The 22,099-nt window shown below is 44.7% G+C and overlaps 1 protein-coding gene across 2 annotated transcripts; it reads right to left on the bottom strand.

Annotated features, from left to right (window-relative positions):
- Positions 1-101: 101 nt before the first annotated feature.
- Positions 102-17,892, bottom strand: wnk2 (WNK lysine deficient protein kinase 2). Of its 2 annotated transcripts, none has more exons than XM_062986779.1 (30): positions 17,293-17,892; positions 14,680-14,852; positions 14,163-14,383; positions 13,926-14,083; positions 13,560-13,648; positions 13,175-13,394; positions 12,592-12,856; positions 11,592-12,223; positions 9,550-9,627; positions 9,325-9,363; positions 8,856-9,011; positions 8,169-8,609; positions 7,978-8,071; positions 7,712-7,887; positions 6,908-6,948; positions 6,649-6,811; positions 6,440-6,556; positions 6,171-6,341; positions 6,045-6,096; positions 5,757-5,957; positions 5,039-5,670; positions 4,377-4,434; positions 4,020-4,087; positions 3,382-3,932; positions 3,045-3,292; positions 2,364-2,576; positions 2,170-2,268; positions 1,500-1,544; positions 1,141-1,385; positions 102-720 (listed from the first exon to the last, which is right to left on the bottom strand). In XM_062986779.1, exons 1-30 carry the CDS (start codon positions 17,812-17,814, stop codon positions 421-423), a joined length of 6,468 nt encoding a protein of 2,155 aa, XP_062842849.1. In that variant the 5' UTR covers positions 17,815-17,892; the 3' UTR covers positions 102-420. The 2 variants fall into 2 exon arrangements, with proteins under 2 accessions (XP_062842849.1, XP_062842851.1); XM_062986781.1 differs by having other exon boundaries at positions 2,194-2,268.
- Between the last annotated feature and the right edge of the window lie 4,207 nt (positions 17,893-22,099).

The raw sequence follows: 22,099 nt of genomic DNA, 5'->3' as shown, positions 1-22,099 counted from the left end.
AAAAAGTCACTCAAGATAAAGATTCATGTATCTGTAAATATAGTTAAGGTCTGTGCAAGTCTATGATGTAAAAATATCTACTGTACATGAATTATGGAGATATTCATCAGTGACGACATGTACAGGTGTTTTTTGGAATCTTTTGTGTACACGTTTTACAGAACATGCCTATAACAGATTGAGCAGGTAGGCAACGCAAACTGGTTTTAATTTTCTGCCTCCAGTCATGCAGACCCAACTATCCTGCAGAGTTTTTCTTCCATTAAACTCATCCCATCTGATCTGACTAAAGAGCCAACTCTAAGTCCCTCACGCCTTGGGTCACATGTTTTCGAGGTCCAGAAAAGCTCAAACCCGTGCAGAGCAGCGAGTCTCCAGAAGTGGAGTTAAAACAAGCCCTGCTTTAGAGAGACCACAGGGTCATTCCAGTGTTGTTACAATGGCCGCGTGGTCCTGTGCTGAGATTACGGCCGAATCCGGAGAAGACGACCGCGTGGTCCGGGAAGGAGACCCAGCGGAGCACGTGAACGTTCCCCGATCGAGAGCCGTGCTCAACGCGGGCCAGCGGGTGATGTAGGCCGAAGTCTCCGGGAACTCGCCGTGCTCCAGATATCCGTCCTGAGAGGCCAACAAGGGCTCGGTCATTTCGGAGCTGGTGTGAGAATTGACCCTGGGCCACGAGAAAGAAAGCAGGGAGGTAGAGCTGGAGCCTGGAAGAACCTAGAGGAAAACAGGGAGAGGTGAAGTTAAAGAGCCACGCCTTGCTCAGACTCTCTGGTCAGGTCGTCTTCACTGGGATGCTCATTAAATTAAGATTCATTATGAAAAAACCCCTAATGGTATATAGATGCCAGGTCTTGAGTCCAGACAGCAATCTTGGTCCTGATCTCTGGGTTCTGAGGATGGCATTCCTAAATCTCACAAGTCTGTGATTATATGGTAGTTAGTGCTCTTAAGCTCTTTCTTACTACACAACAGCTTCCATTTTGGTAGGTCAAGGGCTAACACATGCTTCCTCTGAGATATGTGAAATCACTGCAGCTTCTCAAACATCAAAATTCATTCCTCCTATAATTGGCTTGTGTTCCTCATCATCATGGGACGACCATTCTAATTTAGTCTCGTGTCTTTGTTATTTACCCCTTCAGCACTCCTGGTCCTGCCTCTGGAAGACGTCTGTGCTCTTATGCTGAAGACTTGAGTGGTGAAGCGACGAGGCTGTTTGGGACTCCACGTGCCCATCAGCGCTTGGAGCTCTTCGGGGAGCTGGTCATTATTGTTGTTGCTGTTATTGCTCTGTGTCTGAGCCACGCCCACCGGTGGGCGGCGCGGCGACGGAGTCGAGACAGGGGGCTGATTCGATGCCCCTGGAGGACCTGCGGGCCCTAAGAAGCCAAACAGACCAGAGTCAGGTGCAATGTTTTTATGAGGGTGGCCGAGCAAACAAGACTATTCGGTTTTATTCAAAGGAATAGTAAGATATAAAAAAGGATAATTACTGTTAGAACGCTCTTTACCCAGACAGAGCCGCTTCAGTGTCGACCCTAGCAGAAAAAAAAGATCAGTGTTAGTTCTCAGAAGCACAAAACCAACCAAGCACAATAAATAACTTATATAAATGTAAAATACACAAGAACAGAAACAGCAGATGAGAAACGAGCTTGAGAGACTTTACTAAAGGTCGCCAAAGGATGCCTTCAGCCCACAGGGTCTGCTGCCAGCCTATAATGTTGCAAGCCATTTAAAAAACACACTGTATTAAAACAATGTGATCATTTAAGCAAGAACAACAGCCGCTCTTCTGAGAAGCTTCTTACAAGACTTTGTATGGAAATTTGTGCCTTATTTAGGGAAAATACGACAACATCTGTATGGCTGGGCAATGACGTTGGTCACAAGAGCCTTAATTGATGTTCCAGTTCATTCCAGAGCTGTTAAGTGGGGCTGAGGTCTATTGGGGGCTTTAAATAATTGTTATATATCAAGAAATCAAATCCTAATAACAGTCTCCAAGCTTTAAAACAAGGTGCATGAAAGCAACAGTAACGACGGATGGAAGCAGGAGGATGGTTCTGATTTTTGGAGGGGTCAAAAGAACACGGATATAAAAGAAATGAGAAGCGCGGGGTCGCTGAGTGATTTTGGCTCAGGTGAGAAAGAGATACAAACAGATGGAGAGAGAAACAGGCCCACTCAGGAATCTGGGACGTGGTTTACTGCTGGACTTATAGGTGACCCTCTCAGCCGCCGGGTGATAAGGAGACCCTCCTGTCCACGGGACAAGAAAAATCATGAGCAAATGAGCACAAAGATCTTCTCAAATTCTTGAAAATGTCGAGTGTTTTTGTGCTACATGAACTCACCCTGTCCTGGCCGTGGGTAGACCCCCGCTCCCTCTCCCTGCAGCCCGGAGCAGATGTTATCGCTCGACATGGAGGCCTTGATAGAGCAGGGCTGCTGGGTTTGGACCGGTTCTGATATTGAGCTGGGCAACGGGCCCGTCCCTGAGCGGTACCGGCTGTCGCTTACCTCCGAGGTTCTGGCTGGAGAGCCGTTTAGGCTTACAGCAGGATCCCCTGATTTAGAGAAAGAGGTTCACAGTGAGGGTCACCATAGTGCACTCGACTCCTCCAGGTTGAACTTTGAGTACATTGGGGTAAATCGATTAACCAATATTCGAGTGAACGTTCTGCTAAACCTATGGGCTCGTAGAGTTGACGGTCATCCATAAACATGAACATCAGACACATCAGATTGTTGTTTCTAATCATTTAGGTTGGAGGTTCTCAAGGACATTTGAGAATTATGGATCGTTCTAGAAATTAGATCCATCCAGAGGAGCTACAGCTCTCATAATACCCATGCAGGGGGTCTGCTCTGGTGTGGAGGTGTCAGCCCGGTGTGGATTTGGGACTGGAGTCGATTCTTTGGGAAAAATTCACCCCAAAAAGGCTCCACACCACAGCAGACCCACCTCCTGGATTTTATTCCAAAAAGATCCATAATTTGACCAGATTTTGCCCCACGAAGATGAGAAAACTCACTGTGTTTTATGCCATCACTTGTTTTGCTGCTGTCGCTTGTTTTTGTGACCCCTCTGAGCTGCTGGACCAGTGGGCTGAGCAGTTTGCCCGCCCTGAGTTTGTGCTTGCTGGCTCTGCGTCTTCGCCCAACAGGGGGCACTGTTGAAGCCAGGCAGATCCCGGGAGGGGGCGCTTTACCCAGCCGCCTGTACAGCAGCTCGATTTCTCCGCGCTGGTGAGCCTGCAGCTCTGAAATCTCTTTAATGTGTCTACAGAGGAAGACAGAAGAGTTCAGGTGGAACACGGTTCTGGTTCTGCTGCTCCTACTCTGGAAATAATGTCAAAAAAAGAGACTCACTTTTCTCTCAGTCTTTGCAGCTCATTCTTTATGTCCGAATCTTCCATCTCGGAGTCGTTGTCGCTGCTCATGTACGAGCCGCAGGTCCCGCCCTGCCTGCTCGGCGAATCCGAGCTCTGCACGCTGCCGCTGCGGCCCGAGCGCCTCAGGAAGGCCACCGCCCTCTTCATGAGTTCGCTTCCCCTCCTCTCCGAGCGGGTCGGGGTGGGGGGCACCATTTTGGCCGGGCTGCTCTCCGCCCCGGAGTCGGAGGACACGAAGCGATTGTGGACGTCCACCGAGACGGAGGTGCGTGCAGGCTGCATGGAGACCTGCTCGGTCACGGAGGACAGGGGGTCCAGGCAGAAATCGGGCGGAGCCGAGTTCCTGCTGCTTTGTTTCCGGCGCGTGACCGCGTCCTCCGCGTCCTCCGCGGTGAAGGTCAGGTTGGGCTGAGCGGATACACTGTGGTGGGCGGAATAGCCGAGTGGGTGCGCCGGAGAGGCAGTGCTGCTCCAGCTCCTCTGCTTCCTTTGGGGCCCGGAGTGGATGTCAGGCACACCAGACATCATCTGATTGGTCAAACAAACAGTTAACATTTACAGCAGAGGGTGTGAGAATAAATTCCAAAAGTCTAATTAAAATATGGTCCGAAATACCTTATAGTGACTCCTGGAGCTGGTGCAGGAGGTGGAGTGGGGCAGCATCTGTTTCTCTGACACTGTTACTGCAAAATAGTTGCATTTGGTCACAAAAATAAAATGTGTGTGCTTTTTAATCCTATTTAAGTCAGTTCCTCCAACAAAATACCTCCTATTACAAAACAGCTACCAAACCGAGAGAATGAGTGCTAACATGTGCTTCCTCCAAGACAGTGCCATCCTTCCTACCCAGACAGCCGCGTTAATTATGCTCTCTTAGACTCCCGGCTAATGCATTGTCCGATTGAACTAGTTATCTACCAATAAATACTACATTTTACTGTAAAAACACAAAGCTTGCTTGAAATGTCTTACCAGCAACAGCAGAGTCACTGAGCGCGCTCAGACTGTCCACTCGCTCTGGAATCTGTGGCTGTTGACAGAGAGGAAACCTTATCATTCCCAAATTATGACTTTTCACTTTGTTTTGCCACCACTTAATCCTAGTCAGGGTCACAGTGGGTCTGGCTTTACTGGAATCATTGGGCACAATGCAGTAACACACCCTGGACAGGACTTCAATCCACCACAGTGCCACGTAACCAATCATGTCCGTATGTAGACACCCGACCGGCTGACAGCACCGCTGGGGATTTGAATCCTGGATATCAGTGGTAGTGGACCAGCATAATTTCCCGCTGTGCCATCCAGGCACCCAAGTAACCTTCCTGTCTATGTAATTAACGTTTATAAATTAATATTTAACTAATATTAAATGTACCAATAGCTACTTCAGTACATAAAAGTTTAATACATTAAGTCATCTGCCCAGCGATGGACTGGCGCCCTGTACAGGGTGTTTCTGTGTGCCTTGTGCCCATTGAGAGCTGGGATAGGCTCCAGCACCCCCCACGTCCCTGATTAGGATAAGTAAAATTAAGAACATTTGAATAAAGAACAACAAACAAACCTGAAAATACAAGAAAAGTAAAATTAAAAAAAATAAAAGTAAAACCAGAATTAGTATTTAAACTAACCAGCTGCTCCCCAGGCCTCATCCTTCCTTCTCCGATGATTTTTGGGGTGCTGTTTCCTGACCCCCCGGTCGCACTCTCCGGTCCGGGAGGAAACTGCACATACTCAGTTCCCGAACCTGGCGTATCTGCCGCACTGCCTGCTGGGTACATCGGAGTGTACTCCTGATACAGCAGGTTCCTCAGCTTTTCATCCAGCGTCTTAATAGTGCTATCCACGAACCCCACCCGGCCTCGACCCTCTACGTCCGAGTCCCCAGAGGCGAGGTGGTGCTGCGAGGGGGCGGGGCTCTGGGGCAGCGATGGCGGCTTGGCGCCACCCACAGACGCAAACGGCTGCTGAAGCACGATGGAGTGAGCGTCCTGTACGAGAGGAGGGGTCATCGGGGAGGAGCGCTGAGCAGCCACGTTAGCATCCAGTGCTAGCGGCATGACCAGCGGGCAGCAGGGTACGTCATCCACCATGGACGCAGCGTTGACCAGATCCGCGACCTGCTGGGCACTAATTGATTGTGTCGGTGCCGCCGTAGAGAGAGGAACCAAGGATAGCGGGTCTATGGTAGTCAGAGACAGTGGGCTGAACCCGTGAGCGTCGCTGCCGCCTGATGGAGGAGCTGTGGCGTAACCTGCTGAGTCTGAAGAGTAATAAAGACAGAATGGAGAAAATGCCATTTTTAAATACAAGCAACAAATATTCTGAATGGATCCTCAACAGTGATACCAGTAGACGTAGGTGCAGTGGGGTGTTCGGGCGGCTGTGCTGAGCTGCTTTCAGCAAGCTGAACCGTGGTACTGCCATCACTTAGCACACTGGTTGGAGGAGTTTGAGTGGCTGTCGCTCCATCTGATGATGCATCCTGGCTGGCTGCTCTGGGCTCATCCACAGGGCAAATGATGAACCATCTCTTACCAGTGTGAAGCACTGCCGGATCAAAGCAAAACAATATTGTGATGACACTTTGGCAACTCAAGTTCAAGACTTTCCTTAATGAAAGGAGTAAAACTTTACCATTTTGTTGATAGACAGGTTGAGAAGCTCCATCTCTGTTTCCTCTAAAGCCCTAGAAAAATATCAAGAACAATAACGCAATGTTTTAAAACATAAACGCGTCGGTAAAACCATTCAGATCCTCACCTCATCCCCAACTCCTGCTGGTGAGATTCCTTGAAGCGGAGTGTCCCTTACGGTACCTGGTCTCTCCCCTTCTACCTCCTCGCTCAGCATGTCCTCGGCTTTGTCCACAATATCTTTCAGCTGGTCAATAAAAATCTCCTTCTCTATGGGCAGAATGAAGCCATTCTCCACCTAGAAGCACACGATAAACATATCCACACTATTTTATAGTTGAGATGTATACATTTTGTACTAGAATAAAAATCAGCAGGAAGGTTTCAGGTTCTAACCATGTAAGTTGCTATTTCCTCTGGAACGTCTCCATCCAAATCAAACTTGAAGGTCACCATTTTGTGGTTATGGGTTTCCAGCTGACATTCCACCATTTTATCACCTGTATCGCAAACCTAATGATAAAAAGTCAAAACAGATACGCCAGTGAGGGAGCAGCCGCCACATTACAGAAGTCTAGAATCAGCTGAGGAATAGCCTCACTCACGTTAAGCATGCTGAGTTTGGGCTTGCTGGTCTTCTCCTGGCGTGAACGGGTGCGGGTGGACTTGCGGTGGTGTTTCCTGGTTTTCCCGTCACCTTTCCCTCCGCTGACAGTCCCGTCGTAGCTGTCGCTCATCTCTTTACCGGATGCGGCGTCTGAATTCAAACTAGAAACAGCCCCAAGGAAACATCAGCAACAGAAACTGACCTGAAGGCTAAATTAAGTTATTGAAGCATACAAGGTCTTAAGAGATGAAACCTACCTGTCGCATGTATAGATGGGAACTGGCATGGGCATCGGCTCCTGCAAGGAGAAGGACCATTACCAAAGGTTGACTTATAGACATAAACATGATCTAATCAAACATGCTTACTCATGCTAACTAGATAGCATTGCTTGTCATGCGGTTAGCTGCATCTGTAGTATTACTAGTACTAATCCTAGTCCACTTTTCCAATATGACTTTTCCAAGTCTGTTATGACTTGATCATTGACAGATTAAATATTATATTTTTTGCCTGAGTAGATAGATTAAAATCCATTCAAAATACCTTAAAATTCAATGACAGTCCCCTGACTGAAATATCGCTGAAAATCTTGATCATAAAGATTTTAGATAATAAACAAGCCGTGCATGCAAGACAGCTCAATAATATTTAATAGATTTCTGCAAAAAAAAGTAAAAAATAAATCTATTGGATGATTAAAGGAACTCCAAGCTGGATACAAAAATCATTTGTAGAGAGGGATATAAGTTCCAACTCAGTACGGTGTCCTAACCTTTACATTTTTAAATATATTTTTATTATTTTACTATGTTTAACATGTATTGCATATGAAGAAATCATGTATTCAATATTATGCTGCAGAGCTTGAGTTTACTTTCATCTAAAGAGGTGCCACAATTCTGCATACAAATGCACATGTATTAAATGTTCTTATTAGCTCTTATTGTGTCTTAAGAGCAAAAAATATACATTGGTCTGAGATAAATCTATATATAGATCTATAGATCTTAGCGATGGATGATATTTCAGGTCCTGACAGGTTCGTAGTTTTATTTTACCTCATGGCTGGTGTCGGCTGCAGAGTGGGCAAGTACAGACGCAGCATCCAGAACCTGCTGAATAGTGCTGGATTCTGTGCCACCTTTAATTGCAACAGCTGTTGTCTGGGTCCCAGTAGGCTGCAGTGGTAGTGCAGGTATCTCAGGGATAACCTGCTGGGTGCTTGCTGCATGGACTGCAAGAAAAAAAAGTAAAATCTTAAGTTCATGATCAATGCTGCAGAGGAAGAATACTTTCCTGAAGATGAACTTAAAACACCCATCACCAGTGGCCGTCATAAAATCTTGATCTGCTTCTTCTCTAAGTGGAGGAGACCTGACCTGGACTAGGTCTGCATGTATGTGTGCCAGAGCATCATTCTGAGAAGAAAAACAGACATTTCGGGTTGGAAATGTTAATAAAAACATGCAGCAATAATTAGCAAATCTTTTTTGACCTGTATTCAGTCGAAACTACCTGTACTTGTACTGGTACTGCTGAGACACAGGGATCTTGTATAGAGAGGCAGGACGGTGTCCGTAACGATGTGGGAGGGTAGGCCAGAGATGACCAGGTGGGTTGGGTTGGCTGGAGGGAACCTTCTGGTGGTACCGCTGGAGGATACACTTGCTGCTGCTGCTGTGGAGGTATTATGGATGGAGATATGGCCATGCCAAGAAGGGGCTCCAGAGGAGCAGCTACAGGGGTTTGGGGTGTACCTGCTCCAGGTATAGAGACAATTTTTTGTGTGGCAGCGAGAGACAGTGAGACATGGACTGGACTGGGTGAGTAGTAGGATGAAGGTACAGGAGGAGCACTACTGGGGTATGGGGTGTTAAATGGAATAGAGGAAAAGGACACTGCCTCACTTCCTGCTGGAGTGCCCATGGCTGGCATAACAGAGTACGGTGAAGAAAACTGAGGAAGAAAGAATAAGCAAACATTAGGAAACCATTAAAATATTCATTGGCATGGTTTTAATCACTGGCTTCTGAGCTTCTGGATTTTTTTTTACTCTGGCACATGGGCCATTCTATTCTCGGCTTTGGCTCCAATTTAAGCAGTTGTTTCCAGAATGATATGCCCTTTCAGGAGCAAGACAAGTGCCATGTTCTAAAACATCTTGTGCCGAGAACCTGCCCTGATGCACATTCATTCACAAACCTGAGTGGAAATCTGAAGAGGCTGCAAAAGGGGTGTGGCATGGACAGACTGCTGTGGTTGAGACGTTGCTATGTTAAGCACTCCAGACACTGGTTGGTGCTGAGGATGAGGTGGTCCAGAAGTTGACTCTGCAACCTGCTGCAGAGTTGATAACGTCTAGCAGAGAGTTAAAAATCATCGATCAAAATCAATTATTGTGAACCGCTTTCTTTAAAGTTGTACTTTTTCTGAAATGACCACCAAAAGCCAAACATTGTTTAAAGGAATAATGCTACCCAACAATGCTGCCATGGATAACAATGAGTGAAGTTATGTTGGGTTTATCTATCTCCAACGTTTAGCCAAAGACAAATGACATTAAATTCCCAATCAATGAAGATTAACAATATTAACAAATCCACTCCAGGGTGAGTGCTAGCTCAGAGACAGGAATGATGGTGCTTTTACAAATCTGAGAGGGTGGATCTACCTGGGACAGGAAAGCTGCAGGATGGAGATAGAGGTGAAACTGAGAAAGAAAATCAAAAGGAACTAAATTAAAATAAGCTACTACACCATGAAGACAAAGGTATAGCAACTCACAAAATCCACCACAGACATAAAACACACGTACATTTAACATACATGACCTGTCATTTTTGCTGCAAAAGCAGAGGCCGATATTTTAAATCCATAAGAACTACAAGAATCTCACCTCTTGTGCTACGGGTGCAGACGCCGCTGGTGTCGCTGGAGCAGATATAGTCCGAGGCTGAACCAATTTAGCAGAGGACTGAAAAACATGAAAAATACTATCAAATTTGTTCAACTTATCATTGCATTTGCAAGCTTTGTTGTGTATACAACACCCAATCTGACCGAGAAGGGCCATTAGCTACTTTCTCCAAATTATATCTAGCCAACCCTTTTCACCTTTTTTACCTTTTATTTAATACCATCAATAAATCAAGTGAAATGTGTAAGCAGTGTTTAAGTGTTCCATTTAATACGATGAAAAGCAGAAAGCGTTTGTCTATTATTTTGCTCCAAATGAAAATCAGACCACATGAGTAAATAATGCAGAAATCCAGGGTTTACAGGCATTTTCTTTCAGCTATATTAGCTCCAGCTAGACAGGTAAACACAAGTTTCAAATGCTACAGGGGGCTCAGAGTGGCAAGTTAGTGTGATATTTAGGAAAAGCCGCTGGGAATAACGGTGGCAAGAGTCATTTGCAGCATTGCAGCAGTTTTGCCAGTACTTTTACAGCATAAACAACAAGCCTCTATACAACGTTTGTCTTGAGACTTTTATTTGGCTGTCATAATAATCTGCTCTACACAGAAAGGCAGTCTATTATATTCAGTCCAGAGACTAAAAGTTCTACACCCTGCTGGGAAACGGTAGTTTAAGTGCCATTTGGAAGCTAGAGAAATTTCTGATGCATTCTACATGGATGCAGGATGCTTAGCCAAGCAAAAGAGCATAAATGCGAAGGAATTTGAGGTTTTAGTCTTGTAAAGCAGGTACAAATATGGTGTCTAGTTCTGACATACCATAGGACCTTGTCCAACTCTGCTCCCAAGCACAGACAAAGGAGTATCAAGTGACTTGTTCTTTGTTGGAGATGACCTCATGCTTTGAATGTTGTCTCGAAGAACTGGATGACTATACATGCAGGTCTTTCCATGGCTGTTGCCTGCTAGCTGTGAACTTCCGTCCATCAATAATGGACAGCTGGTGCGGCGATTGATAATGTGATGTAAACCGTGGTTAAGGTGGGAAAGATCAACTCTGTCCCCACAACTGCAGGACTTGGAACTCAAATGGTAGTGGGACGACCCTGAGGCAGATGGGCTAGGAGGGGACAAGAGATTAGCAAAAGAAGTTGTGGATTTCTTTTGAGCAGAGGCTGGAGACATGGGGACTGGAGTGGGGATTGATAAGTGCATAGTTGCAATCCTATCATTTAGGCAGGGGGAAGGTACTGGAACTTGAACCTGTTCAGAAAACGAGTGGTGTGTATGCTCAGGAGATAGAGAATTGATAAGCATTGCAGAATGATGAAGGGTATATGATGTAGTTTGCAGTTTCTGGGAAGATGAGGTGATATGACAAGTAGTTGGAGAAGACACAGCTATGTGTTCCTGCGATTCTGTCAGTTTGTAGATTGGTGAACCTGAGGTAGTTTGAACAGAGTGAGCCAAACCAGATTGTGCTATGCCACCTTGGCTCAAGTGGACTGGTGTAGGAAAGGGAATATGAGAGATACGACAGGATGCTCTGCAATGTGACTGGGCAAAGGAATGTCTATGGGTAGAGGGAATTGTTGATGTCTGGAGCTTAGGCTTCACCGAGTCAGTATAATGGTTGTGTCTTTGAGGAGAGTGTTCAGTCCCATGTGATGAAGATTTACCAAAGAGCAAGGTGTCGTTAGGGGATAGAGCCTCTTGAGGAACACAAACATGAGGTCTTACTGTGTCTTTGTTGGACTGCTTTTGTTTTAAACAGCTAGTGTGCAAACTGTCTCTCTTGTGTAGTATGTTGAGAAATGAGGTACTTCCTCGTCTGGTACCAATCAAGCTCAAGAGAGAATCTTGGTATTCACAGGGAACACTGGAGTGTCGCTGATCAGTCAGCAATAGATAAGAAATAAGAACAATTGTAACACAGACAGATTATTAAAATAACTGCAAACATTTATTACAAGTTAACAGGACATTGGATTTTAGGGGCAATAAAGGGATTGAAACTTACTGGTGGAGACTGCTGGTAAAGGCTCTGGTGAAGAGAGGATGGAAGAAATGCTGCTTGATGTACTGGGGTAGCAGATTGCTGATAGTTCCCTTGATACAGTTGGGCCATAGACTGTTGAGCCTCCTGGTGGAGCTGTGCTGAGGGTTGTTGCGGAGCCATATGGTGCAGCTGGACAGGGAGAGTTTGCTGGATCCCCTGATGTATCTGAGCACTTGACTGGGGCTGGATATCCTGTTGCAGCTGAGCACTCGGCAGGGGCTGGATCCCTTGGGGTAACTGGGCAGCAGGCTGCTGCTGTGATACACACTGTTGCTGGGTAAATTGCTGCAAATTGCCAGTTGGCTCAGTAAGAAGTTGTGCAGGAGGTTGTTGTAGAGTCTCTTGATTTTGGTGGCCTACTGGTATTTGTTGAGCTCCTGGGTGCATCTGAGCAGCGAGAAGTTTTTGTGCGTCTGTGTGAAGCTGAGCTGCGAGCTGGGGTTGGGTCACCTGGTGTAACTGGGTGAGTGGCTGAGCTGGTGGACTAAGAAGTTTTTGGGAAGTGGCACTGCTCTCTACCAGCGACGTATAAATGATGCTGTGCTGGTTATTCAAGCCCTCTGAGATCACAGTGGGGCCAGGGCCAACATCTGCTGCAGAATTAATACAGGAATAAAGGAAAACTTTACCACATTTACTCTTACAAATCTGCTCAGTACAGGTTGTTATTTACTGGTGTGTCTCGGGCAACACAGATTTGAATTCAGTAGGTAACTGAGTGTTCATGGTCATTTTAAGGTTGACCGAAGACTCATTCTGCTGACTCACTGAGAATGTAAAACTCTGCAGCTACCAGCAATACCTACAAAACAAGCTTGACTTGCTTCCTTTCCTAAAGACATGGCCAGAATATGGCCAAAAGTATCTGGACACCCCTACCAAGTTCTGGTAGGGCCACTATCAGTTATATATCGTCCAGGATTCCGACCAGATCTGTCTACTATGCAAGACAGGTGCTTACCTGTAGTCGAACTGGTTTGGACATTACAGAGTGGCTCACTGTAACGCTCCTCAGGCTCTGCGTGGGCATCAGGCTTGCCACCTTGCGCCAGCTTGGCAGAGGGTTCCTGGGGTTGACTCTGCGCCTGGTTTTCAGTGACTTCTTCGTTGTTGCTTTTGCCCCTGGAGGTCGTCCGCTCCCTGCGCCATTTTATCAGAGTGACCCGGTCCCGGATTGACTTGGCCACAATTTTTGCATCACATTCCAGAAAGAATCCAGAGTCGACCTGCAGACAGTACAACAATCTGTCTAATAAAATGCATATTTTAATATCGCCTTAGACAGAATACTGGACAATGTGTTGTGGTTTATAATAAGAACTGTATCAAGAATAACTGCTGGCTAACACAGTGTACTAGCCAGTCCTGTCCTGATTCAGATCAATTCCTACTACATTACAGTTCAACAGGAAGTTTAACGATCCTGTTCTGTTTGCATCATTATTAATTTAGCATTTAGCAGAGCATGCGGTGGGCAAACCAGCGTTAAGACTTCAAATAGAATCTTACTGGGAATTTGTGGGAAATTACAGTCTTTTGTTTACCATTTCTTGGGCGACCGCCTCTGGGACCTCTCTGTTGAGGTCAAAGGTAAACTCGATGGCACCACTGTCCTTATATTTCCCTTTTAGCTTCTTCTGGTCCTCCACCCACAGCCTTAATGCAATTGACGTTTTCGCACCATCGTCCTCCTCTGCGAGTTCCACCCTGACGCCAGTGTCTTCCGCAAAGAACGCATGAGTCAGCAGATCCTTAATGGAGTATCTGAGGGGTGGGTAGAGCACGCCAATCAACACAACAACATCAACACTGCTGACAGGATGAGGATCAGGAAGTGAAAAGATTACAGATTCTAACAGCAAGGAGCTCAATGACTTTCAATGAGGCACCGTCATACAAGGCGCAGAACCTTCTCAGGTGTTCTCTTACCTTTCCTCCCAGCGATAGCGGATGCATTCCCCTATGATCTCCTTAATCTCAGGCACAGGGACCTTACCGAAACTGGCTGGTTTCACACCCTGTGTAGGAAGCAAATGTCAATAATCTGAAACATATATCAGAAGATAGCTACAGCTAACAAACATCATACTGGCGATGCTCATTCTGAACTGGCCCACCTTTCTCTTACACCTGAATGGAGCCCATATGGAGCCGAAATGCTGTTCTGAATATTAAAATTAATATCGTTCTTCTATAAATAACCTGGCAGCACGGTGTTCAGCGATTAGGTTCTCAGAAGCTGCTGGACTCTGATTCCAGTGCCAGTAGATCCTGATTTAAGATGTTATGACTCACACTGGTGACTTTGCGGTAGATCTGAGCAGCGTTCTGGCACTCTGAGTACGGATACTCGGACGTAGCCATCTCCAGCATGCACATGCCGAACGCGTAGACGTCTACTGCCTCGTCATAGTGCTCCTCGTACATCTCTGGGGCCATGAACTCAGGAGTTCCTGATAAAAGAATAAAGCTTAGCAGATAAAAGTATAGTGATGACTAAAGGTCTTGAGCAAAATCAGAAGAAGCCGTTACCGATCACACTTGTAGCGAAGGATGCCCGCTTTAGCGTCGCCAGGCCAAGGTCCCCGATCTTAACCGAGCCAGTGGGGCCTGTGATGAAGATGTTGTCGCACTTGAGGTCCCGGTGGATGATCGGAGGGGTCCGTGTGTGCAGGAAGTGAAGACCCTTTAGGATCTGTCTGCACCAGCTACGTAAAACCTTCGGCTTCATCACCTTGAAACGCTTCAGGTACCTACAGCACACAACATGGATCTTCTTGTCAAGGCAGAGTAGCCACATACAAGCTTCAAATCAGCCTGTACAACCACAAGTGATAACTGTGGGTGCAAAGCACACCAAGACTGGACTTTAGAGCAGTAGAAAAGGGTTCCCTGGCATTACCATCTAGTGGTTTGTTGGATTGAACGCCAGAACACCACCATGCATTTAATGATGATCTATTAATTCGTGTTTAACAGTGTGTGTAAGTTCCTAAGAGGCTGGTATGGAAGCTAAAGGTGCCCATGGTTTTTAGTATCACAGACTCACGTTTTTAACGTTCCTGACGTCATGAGTTCAGTCACCAGGACGATGCATTTCTTTCCTTTAACCGGAGACTCCCAAAAGTCGTAGAACCGGACAATGTTGGGGTGCTGGAGGCCCTTCAGCATCTCCGCCTCCTCCTTAAATCTCTGACGGTCCACTTTGGACAGCTTACGTTCCTAGGGGAAGGTGAGAGAATTATTGATTTACAAAACGGCAGCAGTCTGTCATTGTTGCTGCGCTGTGATAGCTTCATTCATTTAAGTGCTGTTGAGGGAGAAACTGCAGGGCTGCAGTAAAAGATCAACAAACGTGAGCTAATTACATAATTTTACAGCCACTCAGAGTTCAATTACGCTGCAGAAAAAACAACAGCAGTGCTCCTGGGTCAAGTATGGATTTTCACACTGTGTGTGGTGTCGCCGGCAGATCGTGATCCGCATTAATGATTCAGCACAGTTTTTAAGCCGGATGCCCTTCCTGACACGACCCTCCCTATTTATCCGGGCTTGGGACCGGCACTACAATGCATTGGTTTGTGCATCCTAGCGCCTGGGTACCTATAGAACAATTCAGTGTCTCCAATTAGCCTGGCTGCATGTTTTTGGACCGTGGGAGGAAACTGGAGCACCCGTAGGAAACCCACGCAGACACGGGGAGAACATGCAAACTCCGCACAGAAAGGTCCCAAACCCAGGACCTTCTTGCTGTGAGGTGACAGTGCTACCCACTTAGCCACCGTGCCGCCCATCCTAACACATCCTGAAACGTTCTTTACTAATTTGGTGTTTGCTGTCTTGGTCAGTTTGCCTCCTTTTGTATCGAGATGCCTAAAATAACGCTCGAGTTTCTGTGCTGTTTCTGTGCTGTGCATTTTAATAAAATGTGTACGTTTATTTACTCAACAGTATTGTGATAAATGTGAATATAAAGTGAGGCAAAAAGGCTTTCAATAAAGACTCATGACTACCTTGAGCCATTAAATGCCTGAGAGACTCTTTCAAAGCATCCATCACTTTGTGTTTAAATGAGTGTTTAATAATCTCTAGATGTGCAAGTTCAGAGCTAAAAAAATTTTTCTCTCTCTCCATCATTCCGAGTTTTTTTTAGCTAAAGTCGACAGTTTAAGTCTCAGACTTGTAACGTCTGCATTATTCCAGAACTTGCATCTTCCAGCTTCAACATGTGATGATGATAAAGATGTTCTGAACTGACTCTTAATCAGATCAGACACTTCCACGAAGAGCTGTCTTCACAAATCTAATCAATAATACGGCTTCCAGTCGAGTCAGGAAACCAGCACAGAACAGAGATGCAGTATTTTTTACTTTTTTTTTAAAAACTTATTTTTTTTTACTTTACTTTCAGGTAAACATGATGTTGTCGGGTTTATTTTTATAATTACAGTCTTATAACACAGTCGTCGGATGCACAATTCTTAAACACATTGTAAATGTTCGAATGTCCTAATTTAAAGCTCATATTTTATGACAGACGTGAAACGTGGTGCCCTCAGCTAGCATCACTAAAAATTTATGTAATTCATGATCACTTTTACAAATATCTTTTATTAACTACATCTTAAATGTCCTTCCTGCAGCTGCACTGATGTGAAAGAGCTCAAGATACAGAGCCTGCACGACACTGGTGCACTGCATCAACCATTAATGTATATAATGTACATGGTGTACACATAAAGCACACACACACGCACAAGCTGCATTAAGCATGATGTAATCAGACATCATGGGCATATCCTGTTCCCCTGAGACCCTGACTTGCTAAGTCATCTTGCATTTCCTGAGAGCTCAGCGTGCAGCGTTTCAGATGTAACCTGCTGTGTGTTCGCAGCGGACGTTGGCACTGCCCTGCCGCAGCACGTTGCCATTGACCCACGTCCCTAGATGCCCTCTCCCGTCGGATCACCTACATCTTTGTGTGTTATGCGTACAGGAGGTGGTGTCTGGTATCTGTGGAGACTGACTGTGTTTTTCTCAGGAGGCTAATGTGCCAAACAGGTGGTTTTAAGGATATGATAATATAATAACAATAAAATATAAACACATTTAATTGTGAGATACCAGCCAATCAACAGACCCAAAGACCGGTCTTGTGTAGTGTTGAATAGACAGGAAAAGATCATCCACATGTTCTCTCTTCATCTCAGCACGCTGATAAAAATAGCCTGCACCAAACGACTGATAGTAAGTGCCCTTCAACTCTGCGAGCTCTTTGCTGATCGGGTGTAAAATTACCATCCGGGCCGAGACGTCTCACTGCTCTTGGTCAGAATGTGTCTCACATCGCTGGTGTCCAGGTGGAGTCACGTTACAGTGAGGCGTGACTTTATCTTTTGGGTCGTAGTGCTTTTAATTTGCAGTCTGAACCTTATTCAAACTGCAAAGTGTGGACCGTGGATGCTACATACTGTCAGAAATCTGGACACATGTAAATGCCCCTGACTGGCCGAATCTACTCTTTAAATAATGCTTTGCTCAACTAACATTTAATCAGTACATAATAGAAAAAAGCATTAGTGCAAATTAAATAAATAATAGTAGTAATTTACTGTATGCACAGTGTTACAGGACCTGAGTTTGATCCTCAACTTGTTCCTACCTGTAGTTCGCACCAGGCCACCTCCACCCAAGTCTCGGTGTCCAGACCCTTGAAGACGGTTTTAAACGAGCCTCTGCCGAGCTCCACATCAAACTTGAGAAAGCGTCCGCTCGGAGAGGTACACACAGCCTTCATCCCGGCCTCCTCTTCCTCCTCATCGTCATCTTCGTCCTCCTGCTTTTTCTCCTGCTCGGGGTGCTCGGTCCTGTTCTTGCCGTTAGCGCTTACTTTAGGAGGTTCGGTCCTCTGCAGGGTCTCTGGGGTCTGTCCCTTTTCCTGCTTGCAGCTCTCGATCCGGACCGGATTCCCAGCACTCGAGCTCTTGCGGTACCGGGTTCTGCGAGCGCTCGCAGTGCTGCGGCTGATCGTGGTGGAGCTGTCGGTACATTCCAAGGTCTCCACCCCATGGTCCTCGGACTCTGAGAACCACAGGTTGGTGCGGATGAATCTGCGGCGGGCCGAGCTCCGGGGTTCGTGTGGTGGGTGCAGACCGGGCTGACCCGCCTCTCCATTCGCTTCCATCTCCTGTGCAGCGTCGTAAACAGTTATAAACGCTTATTTGTGGTTATAGTCCTTTTAGAACAGTGCGAACACGTGCACCTGCAGTGATGTCCTCGTCCACTGATGGAATCGGGCATTCTCAGCATCGTTTATGTAAAGTCCTCTTGAAATGACTGTAATATCTGTAAAATATGCATGTATAATAATCTGTGTAACCAGTTAATTATCACTCAAGGGCATCAGCTACAGTCTTACTATCATTTTGTAACTTGTCTCCATCATGTCTACAACTTGCAGTACAGATCTAATAACCACTGGCTGCCTTACTCAACTCAGCACATTTTTGGAAATGGTCTATACTACTTAAAAAGCTTGACCAGTGTAACCGTGTTAGACGAGGGTAATGTGATCATGACAATCACACCTTACTGTCCTTGTTCACTGAAGCATTCTAGCAGAACACTTAAAGCTGCAACACAGGTCTTATTTTTGCTTGGTTTCCCAAGTGATGACAGACTATATTTGCTATACTTTAGTGTCGGATGTTAGTGAGCGCTGCAAAGACTCTAGTGAAGAGCTTAATATGGGCTATATGATTAAATCATATTTAATAATATAGTAAAAACAACTTTTATACCAGGCTGTTTATGGGAATATGATTGATTTAGCAACAGCTACATAGCAAATGTGAGTCTGCTATATCTTAGTGTCAGATATTAGGGGGTTTTACTTACTGGCGCATGCTCAGACGGCATGGGAAATATAGACAGTCCATATTTGCCACCTATTTTAAGCTATGCAATATGCATATATGAATATTTATGCAGGCTATATGACATCATCTCAATGCAGTAATATGAGCCTGTCGTCATTATCGGTGTTATTACAATTGTGACGTCACAAGAACAAAGTTCCCGCATCGGACGCCGGCATGCAAAAGTATTAACACCGTGGTGCACATGCTCAGATGTTAATCCTAATAAAAGGCTTATTTCCCCGGCTGTAGGCTAATCCCCCCCGCAGAGAAGCCGGACTTCCACCTTAAAACACACACGCGCGCACATCTGTACGTTCCTACGCAGCATCCTGTATCTCCTGTATATCAGACAGTATCGTCTCCTGGATGATGTCCGATCCCTGCATCAGTCCAGCTCTGGTCAGATCACTTTGCCCCGTTAATTCCGGTCGCCCGTTTGTCCTCTGCGCGCTCCCGACGTCCCGTCCCCGCGTGCATGTCGCAGGATGTAAACTCGGTTACCGGGCTGAACTGCGCATTATTGGAGCCTCCTGCTCCGGTGATGCAGCAGCGCCAGTCCGGTGAGCGCGTGCGGTTCGGGTGGGTGCAGCCGCTCCCCTTAGTGCGCACCGCGTCTCTCTGGGTTGCCAGATCGGAGTGACTGACCGATTTAAAGACCAATCAGGGTTTAAATCCCCGCCTCAGTATATCACTACAACCTAAAGGCAAATGAACAATAAATAACTTCATTCATTCCAAAGTCACTTCAACCGAGTGTCCAGATTTTATTCCTTTATTTGTGTTTGTATGTGCAATAATCATCAGTATGTATAATCACTGAATTTTTCTGCATGTGCAATACTTAATAACTACTATGTGCAATTTTCGTAATGTGAATATTATTATATTTAACTTTTGATGTACCTCTTTTAATCCTACGTATTTATATATATTTTCTATTTTAAACCTGCGGTGTTTTTAGCATGAACCAATGCACGTAATTTCGTTTTTTCTGTACAGTGAAATGACAATAAAGTAAATCTTGAATCTTGAATCTTGAATTAGAGTTATAATTTCCTGTAATGATCAAGTATTAATATTTAATTATAATAGTAGTCATATAAAATGCGATGCATTTGTCTGCTATGCATGCACCATAAAAGTGTTTACATGTATATAAAATCATACTGTACATTTTAATTTTTATTGCTTGTTTTTTATACTGTTAGTGAATGTTGTATGTATGCACAAAGTTGTTGTCTGATGTGAGCTGCTGTAACAAAGAAATTTCCTGCAAAGGATCAATAAAGTATCTATCTATCTATCTATCTATCTATCTATCTATCTATCTATCTATCTATCTATCCATCCATCCATCCATCCATCCATCCATCCATCCATCCATCCATCCATTAACACCTATAACTACACTAATCCCTAATCAACCACAAACGTATTTATTTATTTATTTATCCATCTATCAATGCATCCACATATATCACAAAACGTGTGTAAGATCCAGCTCAAAAGCATTCAGCTTATATATTATTATTATGTACTCACACTAAAATGATTTTTCTCTGTCCATCATTTCATCCGTCCAGCAGCTGAAGTAAACACATCTGTACTGTGTGTGTTAATCATAAGTGGGCTGACTTAGATCAGATCTTGCATCATGACCTGCCTACAGTAAGCAACGAAATTACCTCGTTTATCTGCTTTCACAACTTATTTGTGTAGTAAAAGTTACATACATACAAGTTTGTTGATGGATTTTAGGTTCCTGTAGGCTAGATTTACCCCTGTGCTGTGAGAACTCATAAAGCATTTAAATTCACCACACTGTTATGATTTAGTGATGATTTAGTGATAATTTAGTGATGATTTTGTGATGGGTTCTGTGTAGAAAACAGTGTGGGTTTAGTCCACAGCTACAAGATTCTAGAGCTGCATGAGTAACCAGTAATTAGCTTAATTGTATGTCTTAAGGGTTTGAGTGACTGTTTTTGATGTAAGTGGTGTTTAAAATCTCAGCAGGTTACTACAGAGAGATAGAAGTACTCAGATAAATAAATAAAATAATAAAATGATGACTGAGGCAGCAGTCTGGAGTTTCTGTAAAGAACAACATGGCAGGTTAAGATTTACTGGATTGTTTATTTGTTGACTTGGCTTCAGTTTATGGCACATCAGACTGGGTTCTAGAGTCGCAGTTGTATAATAATCCTGAGCAAAATTCATCTGTCATAGGGCTGCCAACATTCACCCACACTTGTGCACACATGTAGCTATGTTAGCTAGCTAGTCATGCTAAATTGGTGGACAACATAAAGTACTAGCAAGCAGCTAATTTTATCTTGTGGTAATCTGTATTGTAATCTGTAGACATGCACTATTTTATCTATTTTATCATTTAATAAGTAAGCTTTTTGTATCTGTCTTGTATCTATACAATTTACATAGCCAGCTAGCTTACAGAACTATAATACACATACGTCGTGTTTAGGATGTGTTTGCTGGGCTTTCTAAATGCACAATAGTTTTTGTTTGCTAACTTATTCTTACGTGGCAGTTTTGTAACTAATTTCTTAATTTATGCTTAACTTAGTTAGGGACAGTGGTAGCCTAGTGCAGTGGTCCCCAACCACCGGGCCAGGGACCGGTACCAGTCTGAGGGTCATTTATTACCGAGCCGCACAGAAAGAATAAATAATTAGAGACACTACAAGAGCAATTAAATTTCCAATACTTTTCGGGTGTTATTGTCCCCAATCACCACTAGGTGGGAGCAGCGTCTTGTTGCAGTGAAAAAAGCTCAGGATTCACACTGATTTTCCATTCTATAGTTATTCTATTTTAAATCCTCCTGCCCCCGCTGGTCCGTGAAATTATATCTTATATGAAACCGGTCTGTGGTGCAAAAAAAAAGGTTGTGGACCGCTGGCCTAGTGGGTAAAACTTTGGTCTATCAAGTGAAAGGTTGAGAGTTTGTATGCCAGCTCTGCCATGCAGCCACTGTTGGACCCTAGAGCAAGGCTCTATACCCTCTCTGCTCCAGGGCCACCGTACAACGTCTGACCCTGCACTCTGACAAACAAGCTGGGATATGCAAAGAAAGAATTTCGTTGTGCTGTACACGTATATATGTATATATGACAAATAAAGGCGTTATGTTAACCTGGCAATATACACGCAATATACCAGGGGTGTCCAAAATACTGTTCACACAACCAGGACCGGACTTTGGACACGTAGTATAAAAGTTTAGTGCAAGATCCTTGATCCTCAATTATATTTTTCTCCTCGTGTCTTACTAATAATTTATTGTAAAGAGAGAGAGAGGGAGAGAGAGAGGGAGAGAGAGAGAGAGAGAGAGAGAGAGAGAGAGAGAGAGAGAGAGAGAGAGAGAGAGAGAGAGAGAATACCCATACAGACCAGAAGGTGGCAGCATAAACAAAGTCTTTCAAAACTCATTAGTCATCTTAGGTTCTGATCTGCACTTACACACAGTTCTTCAGAGAACAGTTTTAACCAAACTTAATAAAAAGATAATACATTTTTTATCATAAT

This window comes from Trichomycterus rosablanca, chromosome 24 (assembly GCF_030014385.1).
Source record: "Trichomycterus rosablanca isolate fTriRos1 chromosome 24, fTriRos1.hap1, whole genome shotgun sequence".
Classification (NCBI taxonomy): Eukaryota; Metazoa; Chordata; class Actinopteri; order Siluriformes; family Trichomycteridae; genus Trichomycterus; species Trichomycterus rosablanca.
Note: the sequence above shows the minus strand (reverse complement) of the source record. Positions and strands in the feature narration are given on the sequence as shown.